At 34.6% G+C, this 9338-nt stretch overlaps 1 protein-coding gene across 1 annotated transcript in view; it reads right to left on the reverse strand.

Annotated features, from left to right (window-relative positions):
• Positions 1–1620: 1620 nt before the first annotated feature.
• The window catches only part of elovl5 (ELOVL fatty acid elongase 5), a 17329-nt gene continuing 9611 nt past the window's right edge, over positions 1621–9338 (reverse strand). The window contains exons 4-8 of the mRNA XM_073834270.1: positions 8280–8357; positions 5839–6010; positions 4420–4544; positions 3941–4075; positions 1621–2360 (exon numbers count right to left, since the gene is read on the reverse strand). Of these exons, the coding sequence (XP_073690371.1) occupies positions 2235–2360; positions 3941–4075; positions 4420–4544; positions 5839–6010; positions 8280–8357 (636 nt within the window). The 3' untranslated portion in view covers positions 1621–2234. The remainder of the gene's footprint in view (positions 2361–3940; positions 4076–4419; positions 4545–5838; positions 6011–8279; positions 8358–9338) is intronic.

A 9338-nucleotide genomic window follows, 5' to 3' on the forward strand; every position in this document is an offset into this window, starting at 1 on the left:
CTGTTTTGCGAAAGATTCCTTTTTCGAATTGCCTGAAAAACCATGTCAAGCGAGTGTACAAACTCTTTGCAATATATGGGAGTTTTTGCGCAATTAGCACATTTCCATTAGGCGTATTTTCAATTTGTGCAATTTAAAGGGTAATGGAAATTCAGCTATTGACATCTGCAGGCATCTGTAGCTGTGTTTATATTACAGATTTGTGCAAAACTTTGCAGATATTTTATAAATGTCGACTAAAGTATTGCGAAATGACGGCATTTCCATTAACCGATGTTATGCGACTGAAACATAATTTTTTCCTTTCGCGATAAATCACGGTAACAGATTTTTGTGGGATTTTGGCTATATTTAATCGAATGTGACCTGTAAATACAAAAAAAAAAGTTTCCATTGTTGTTTTGCGAAAGATTCCTTTTTCTAATAGCCTGAAAAACCACCTCATGTAAGCGTGAAAACTTTTTTGTGATATATGGGAGTTTTTGCGCAATTAACACGTTTCCATTAGACATATTTTCAATTCACAATTTCAATTTGTGCAATTTAAAGGGTAATGGAAATGCAGCTATTGACACTTGCAGGCATCTGTAGCTGCGTTTCCATTACAGATTTGCGCAAAACTTTGGCGCTATTTTATAAATGTTGATTAAAAAGTATTGCAAAATGATGGCGTTTCCATTAACCGATGTTATGCGACTAAAGGTAATTTTTTCCTCTCGCGATAAGTCATGGCAATGGATTTTTGTGGGATTTTGGCTGTATTTAATCAAATGTGACCTGTAAATTCGAAGAAAAAAAAAAAAAAGTTTCCATTGCTGTTTTGCGAAATATTCCTTTTTCTAATTGCCTGAAAAACCACCTCATGTAGGCGTAAAAACGTTTTTTGCGATATATGAGTTTTTGCGCAATTAGAGCATTTCCATTAGGCATATTTGCAATTTGTGCAATTTAAGGGATAATGAAAAAGCAGCTTGTGTTGGAGACTGATGCTTTGGCAGAAGTTTGAAACACTAGCTGCGTTTTCATTACCCTTTAAATTGCGCAAATTGAAATTGCAATTTGAAAATATGCCTAATGCAAACACGTTAATTGGGCAAAAACTCCCATATGTCGCAAAAAAAGTTTTTACGCTCGCATGAAAAATTACGTTTCAGTCGCATAACATCGGTTAATGGAAACGCTGTCATTTCACAATACTTTTTAATCGACATTTATAAAATAGCGCCAAAGATTTGCGCAAATCTGTAATGGAAACGCTCCTACAGGTACACACTGCAACGGACGCCAATTTGTGCCAACAGTTTCATATGCAACAAACAATTGTATATTCGTGATCTGTGCACAAACAAATCAAAAGAAAATATAACAAATAATTATTTGCTTAAAAAATGTTTTTTATAACTATTAAACGTAACATTATGCTAATTAAATTTTAGTACATTTGAGTGGTAAAAAACCTTATTCACACTATTGTAATGCAAAAAGCAATTATATATTATTTAAACTGTAAAGTATCTACATATCGTGATATTGTAGTACAGGAATGTTTTCATGTAATATTGTAAAAAATAAAATAAAATAAAAAATCTAATGGGAATAATGAAAAACACAACAAATGTATAAATTGGGGTGAAATATAACCTGTGCATGTTTTCATGAGATTCAGCAACAATACACCACTACAACAAATTATGCTAAATCCATGTTAGCATGAATAACAATAATTTTCTTTTGTAAACATACATTAACTAAACTTGCTAAATTAGTCTATAAAACTAATTAGCTTCTAATTTGCTGAGTATTTCTCAAGGTATTGTTATGACTGTAGTAATCTTCTAATGACTGTCTGTGCTATAAAGAAACATTGTATAGGCTGCTACTGTTTAATTCAGCTCATAAGTGTGACATTCTTCTGTATACTTTATAAATTCTAAAACATTCTTCTTTATGTCTACAAACAAGCTTAGTGAAAACATCAGTGCAAATTAGTACAGTATTAATGTTATCCATCTTTGTATTTCAAGAAAAAATTTGTAAGAAAAACAACAAATACCCTAGTACACTATCTTGGACCCTAACTCTAGCTCTCTTTTCTTAATTTTTGGTCTCAGTATGAATAACATGAGGTTGCAGTGTGCAAAAATGTAAGTCTCTTAAAGGTGAAATAAGTCGATAGACATACATGGAGCTCCTCTACTGCGTTGATATCAATAACAGAATTGGATAAAGTGTCGTCAATCTGCACGCTGTTTCCTGTATTTAACCTTCTCGTTGGATGTCACCCCATTAGTGTGACCATTTATTGATCCATTTGAGTAATCGGTCTTCCCGCGTCGAGATCCTGCGTGTTTCTTATAGGTCTGTGGAGCAAAGAAGGGGAACATTTCAAGCTATTTTTTAAAGCCATACTTATACTTTAGGCTAGGGATGCACCTAATGTTTGGTAACCGAAATTATTCGGCCAAAAATAGCAAAAAAAGCTCTTTTGGTGTTCGGAATAACCGAAAAGGCAGAATAAATTATACCGAACAATGACGTGACGCAATCAAATAGAGGCGCGCACTAATGCAGCAAACATGTGGGCAGTGTGGAAGCATTTAAAACTGTCAGAGAAAGACGCAAAACTCATTCCAAGCACCGACAGCGAGAGACTGTTTAGTATCACATTGCATGTCTTCGATGAAAAAAGAAAGGGCTGGTTGTTGCTGGTTACAGTATGATGACTGAAATCCCCAAATTGCCTTAAACCATTAGTAAATAAACTACAGAACGTTAAGTTGTCTAATACACACACAAATTATATTTATTCTAATAGCGCTGCACCAGCTCCTTAGCCAGGGTTCAAAGTCCAAAGCGCGAGGAAAATCTGCGTGATGACAATCATTCGTAAATCTGCTGCTGTCAGCAAAAAGTAGTACTGAGGTCTTCTTATGGGTTTCCACCAAAATAAAAGTCAACATTCATAAATGTTAGCATTGTAATGTTACTGTTATTGTGTAAAATAAAATAAAGTAGTAAGACAAAAATAATGATAACCAATCATTACGACAGCTCTATTAATACATTTATTGTAACATTCTCCTTTGCTCAGCAAGGCTGCATTTAATTGTACATTTAAAACACGTGCCTGATTCAAGAAGGGAGTCTTAAAAATGGCCAAAGAATATCATTTTACTAACTTGTTAATTTTAAGTTAAAGGTTGTATCAGCGATTTCTAGCCTAAAACATAAAGTGTCAATTTCAGCTGACCTTTCTTCACGATCCGCTCACTGCCTGCCCCATAAATTGTCTGTGAAAAAACCACATCTCTCTGGTCAGCCTAGGGTCCGAGATATGCCAAAAAAAAAAACAATCGGCACTACTGTTGTGGACTTTCGCTCCGCCTCCCTCACATCCCTGCACCAGTAGGAAAGTCCACAACACCAAACCCCTGACGCTGATTGGTTGGAACACTGTTTGTTTATCTGTGGAAAGGTTGGTAGTGCCGATTGTTTTTTTGGCATATCTCGGACCCTAGGCTGACCAGAGAGACGTGGTTTTTTCACAGACAATTTATGGGGCAGGCAGCGAGCGGATCGTGATGAAAGGTCAGCTGAATTTGACACTTTATGTTTCAGGCTAGAAATCGCTGATACAACCTTTAAATTGTGGTTTGTTGGTAGGATATAATGTCTACTAGAATGTTAAAAATGTTCAGTGTTAAGTAAATATTTTTAAATTGTGGTTTTGTAATTGACTTTTTTCTTTGAAAAGCAAGACAAAACTGTAAAAAGCAAATATTGCCTATTTAATTTATGCAATTTGTGAAAAAATTGGCAAAATACATGGGGGAAAAAAAACGAAAAACCGTGTTCTGTTTAATTTTGTTCAGCTTCGGCCAAGAATTTTCATTTCGGTGCATCCCTACTTTAGGAAATTCTGAAATGAGAATTTGTTTACCTGTATGTAGAAGTTTGTGAAGAGTAAGATAAGAGTGATCACATAAGTGATTTGGAAATACAGCCAGCCCATTGGAAAACCACATGGCCAAACCACAGCACAAGATGTCTGGAACATGGTCAGGACAAACTGGACCTGCAAGAAAAAACAGCCATCAGTGATCTGCTATTAATCATTCTTGAATATGAGTGTTTATTTAGTGAGGTTAAATAAGCTAATACAAGTTTGCTTGTGGTCAATTGACTTTTAACTCGAGTTTAAAAAAAATCTAACATTCGGACAAATGTAACCATTGGTTGTCGTCAAAATCATGCTAGGAAAGCATTTTTCCTAGTCATCCAAACCTATTACACTTTTATTTACACAAAATAGCTATGAACATGCATTCTATTACAACAAAGCACTTAGTATTTCAATAAAGTAAAAGAAAAAGAGTATAAGTATCCTTATATAAGTTTGGAGTAAAAGTGTATACTTGCCAGCTGCCCTTGAGTGATGTACTTTTTCCACCATAGATACGGTCTGATGGCTGGGACAGCAGAGAGGCCGTAATACGCGTACATCAGGACATGAATGAAGCTGTTAAACATGGAGCCAAAATAGGCTGATGAAAAGAGCAGTTATATTAGTATTAGTCAATCAATTACAAATTAAATCAACCACTAAAGCATCACATTAGGTTCCTTAACTGTCACCCCCATTTTTGAAAATTCATGAGAAAGTGCACTATCCAAACTTAAATTATTATAATTCATGAATGCTTTTGAATACAGACCTAAGGTTGGTCTCTTTTTAATTTTTTTTTTTTATAAAATTAAAGAATTAAAAAGCTATAGACGTTTAAATTTACCGTAAAGAAAATGTATTGTACTATTATTATTTTATTTTATATAAAATAAATATTTTAAAAAATAGTTAAAAATACAAAATTGCTACAAAATTAAAGCCATATGCTGTGTTCCAAATTTAAAGTTGATATAAAAAAAATTGAGGTTTATATGCAAAAAACAAAGCCAGAGGGTGCCACCCAAAATCCATTGAATATTTTTTGTATGCATTTCTGTCACAAATCTATCAATTTCTCTCTCAATATTATGTCTATCAAAAAAGAACCACCAAATATGGAATCTTAAGACTCTTTTGAGACCTTTCCAGCGATTTTTATTTATAAAAAGTTTTGATTCTAAAAGACTGTAATACATTTTGTAATATGACACTGCTAAAAGATTTAAAGTACCATTTCTGTTAACGCAATGTCCGATGTCTTCAATTGAATTTTGAGATTTTAAGCTTTTAAATGATATATAACTTATAATGATCACTAAAACATGCGATAGGTAAAGAGTCAACGAAATAAAGACTTTTTGTGACAAAGGTCAAAACTCATGTTATGATGTAGATTTGTCATAGACTTGGTGCCCTCTTGTCATAAATTAATCTTTTACTGTTCCTATTTGCCCCCCAAAAAAGTAATATCTATTTAGTCTTAGACTTTTCCAATGTTATATAGTTTGTCATGATTATATTAGGATTTAATTGTAATATAGTGAAGTAAACGTAGGCGCCCTGTATACGGGATAGTGACAGTTAAGGAGTTAAAATGCATAAAACTAATTGAATTTCACAGATTTATTATGATTTGTAATTTTTTTTTAGCCACGATCTATTCTAAGAAGTAAATGGATCCTTTAATGCCAGAGATCGACTGAACGAACTCTTTTAAATACCATGTTGCATTATGCAAACAGTTATTTAAAAACCACCTGGACAAGCATTTTTACCCTGTTCTGTTTGCTTTGTTTTTCTGCATCTGAATAATTCAGCATATAAAATGCACCATAAGCTCCTTCACAAGCTTTGACTGCAAAACCAGGGGAGTTTCTCCACAAGGAACTTACAATGGCCACACGGCACCCAGTTCATGACGAACCACCAGATGTTGGGCATGGTGGCGTGATGGTAGACGTGCAGGAAGGTGATCTGGTGGTTGTTCTTCCTCAGAATGAAGAAGAAAGTGTCCATAAACTCAATGAGTTTGGAGAAGTAATACCACCAAAGTACGTGTATCATCTGAGGAGAGATTAAACAAGAATGACTTACTCAACAGTTAATTTTATCAAGGACATTACAAACATGCAACATCAGATTCAAAAGTTTTTGGTCTATACACTATTCACTAAGCTTAATAAAATGCTGCTAAAATGTATAAGCTATATACAGGTACATCTCAATAAATTAGAATGTTGTGGAAAAGTTCATTTATTTCAGTAATTCAACTCAAATTGTGAAACTTGTGTATTAAATAAATTCAATGCACACAGACTGAAGTAGTTTAAGTCTTTGGTTCTTTTAATTGTGAAGATTTGGCTCACATTTAACAAACACCCATTAGAATACTTCATAAGATAACTTCATAAGCCCAGGTTTTTTTGACAGTGGCCTTCAGCTCATCTGCATTTTTTGGTCTCTCGTTTCTCATTTTCCTCTTGACAATACTCCATAGATTCTCTGTGGGGTTCAGGTCTGGTGAGTTTGCTGGCCAGTCAAGCACACCAACACCATGGTCATTTAACCAACTTTTGGTGCTTTTGGCAGTTTGGGAAGATGCCAAATCCTGCTGGAAAATAAAATCAGCATCTTTAAAAAGCTGGTCAGCAGAAGAAAGCATGAAGTGCTCTAAAATTACTTGGTTAACGGGTGCAGTGACTTTGGTTTTTAAAAAACACAGTGGACCAACACCAGCAGATGACATTGCACCCCAAATCATCACAAACTTGTGAACTTCCACTGGACATCAAGCAACTTGGGCTATGAGCTTCTCCACCCTTCTCCTCCAGACTCTAGGACCTTGGTTTCCAAATGAAATACAAAACTTGCTCTCATCTAAAAAGAGGACTTTGGACCACTGGGCAACAATCCATTTCTTCTTCTCCTTAGCCCAGGTAAGACGCCTCTGACGTTGTCTATGGTCCAGGAGTGGCTTAACAAGAGGAAAACTACTACTGTAACCAAATTCCTTGACACGTCTGTGTGTGGTGACTCCTGATGCCTTGACCCCAGCCTCAGTCCATTCCTTGTGAAGTTCACCCAAATTCTTGAATTGATTTTGCTTGACAAGCCTCTCAAGGCTGCGGTTCTCTCGGTTGGTTGTGCATATTTTTCTTCCACACTTTTTCCTTCCACTCCACTTTCTGTTAACATGCTTGGATACAGCACTCTGTGAACAGCCAGCTTCTTTGGCAATGAATGTTTGTGGCTTACCTTCTTTGTGAAGGGTGTCAATGATTGTCTTCTGAACAAATGTCAGATCAGCAGTCTTCCCCATGATCGTGTAGCCTAGTGAACCAAACTGAGAGACCATTTTGAAGGCTCAGGAAACCTTTGCAGGTGTTTTGAGTTGATTAGCTGATTGGCATGTCACCATATTCTAATTTGTTGAGATGTGAATTGGTGGGTTTTTGTTAAATGTGAGCCAAATCATCACAATTAAAAGAACCAAAGACTTAAACTACTTTAATCTGTGTGCATTAAATATTTAATACATGAGTTTCACAATCTGAGTTGAATTACTGAAATAAATGAACTTTTCCACGACATCTAACACACCTGTATTAGAGCATTAAATCACGAAATTTCCCTGTGAAAAGATTGAATGATTAGCAAGTTGATAGCATGATTCTAGCATGATTACCATTACATTCCATCAATGATAGTCTATGGGATTTTTCCCAGTTTTAATTGTCATTTTTAGGAAAATTAAAAACGTAATAAGCACTTTTTAAAGTTTACTAAAGTGTCATTTTCTTTACAAGGATCATTTGTTTATAGTATTGAAAAAATACTCTTCACTAAGCCCCGTTTACTGTTTAAAGTTACTGACCAATTTACAACTGTCTATTTCCCTTTTTTCTAATGTCAGAAAGTTCCCGAAATGTTGGTATATGGTACCCAGAGAGGATGCATTTTTAAATCTTGAAATAAACCATCACAGGTCTATGCTGTGGATCATGAGGTGACTCCACAGAGTGTCAAACCTGATGACCCAGCACCCTGCACTGCCAAGAGGTTTTTCAGGTACATGCTGACATAAATTAGCCTGTATATATAGAACACTTTTAGAATCACTCTTTCTAGTCCTAGCTAACAATATGGTGACAAAGGGAACAGAACATTTCAGGAAATCTTTTTTCCAGCTATTGTGTGGAACAGAGCAGCCAGTTTAACAGTACGCTCACATATTCCCCCCCATGGGGAGTATTGTGTTTTTAGTAAGAGTAAAGCTGAAGCTTAGATTTTTTTTCAAATCTCACACAATGTAAAACTCAGTTTGAAGTTTTACCCTGTTGTCGGCCTCTCCTCCACTGTGGGTGTTCTGGCAGAAGAAGTTGTATCCGCCTTGATACACTGACATTACCAGCTGCAGAGACAGAAAGATAACAGAATGAATCATCATTCTTCACACCACTGCTTTAACCGTAACTGTGAAATTACTCATGCTTTTCTACATGACCTGCCAATACTTTTAAACACAAAAAAAGGATACATTACAATTTCAGCATTTATAAGTGTAAGGACAAAATATGTTCAAAGCACATTACTAAAAATAATATTATATATATATATATATATACTGTATATATATATATATATATATATATTTAAAAAAAATATTTTTTTAAGTCACATTTTTAGCTGGAAATACAACTATAAATGCAACTCATGAATTCATGCACACTTTTGCTAAAAACCAACAGCATATAGTTCAAAACATTACAGATTTGTTTAATGCTTCTTATTTATCACACGTTTTGCAATTTCAACAAAACAGACCATTAAATGATTTGACATTTTTTGCACAAGGGTCATCCTTTTTGTGAAAGCAGCTTTAAGTGGAGACACCGCATGCAAAAACGCTGTTTTTTCATGCACCTATCAATTTTGAGATTTTGGGCTTTTTGGTTTTTCATAAAGTGTTTTTTCAGACTAGTGGAAAGAAAACACCCAACAAACACTGTTAACTGTTTCTTTCATAGCACTTTATTTATTTGTGTCAATAGATTTCAATTACAATGCGTATTTTTAAAGGTAGTTTTTTCAAAATGAGTTTTTTCTCCTACACTGAGCCATAAATCTCCACTTCAGTAGCACTTACACACACCAAACTACACATATTATATACTATATTATATCCTGTCTATGTTTTTACAGAGGGACTTAAATAAAAAAAAATATAGTGTTTCCTGTCTGTTCTAAGTTTTTTTATTTCATGATGAACTGCGATACCCAAAATTCCCTCTGTAAAAACTTTTGACTCTAATATGTCAAACAAATTAAACAAGAATTTTGAAACTGATTTCATCCAGTGTTTACATTTTTGTACTAGAAATGTATGCAAATC

This window comes from Garra rufa, chromosome 2 (assembly GCF_049309525.1).
Source record: "Garra rufa chromosome 2, GarRuf1.0, whole genome shotgun sequence".
Classification (NCBI taxonomy): domain Eukaryota; kingdom Metazoa; phylum Chordata; class Actinopteri; order Cypriniformes; family Cyprinidae; genus Garra; species Garra rufa.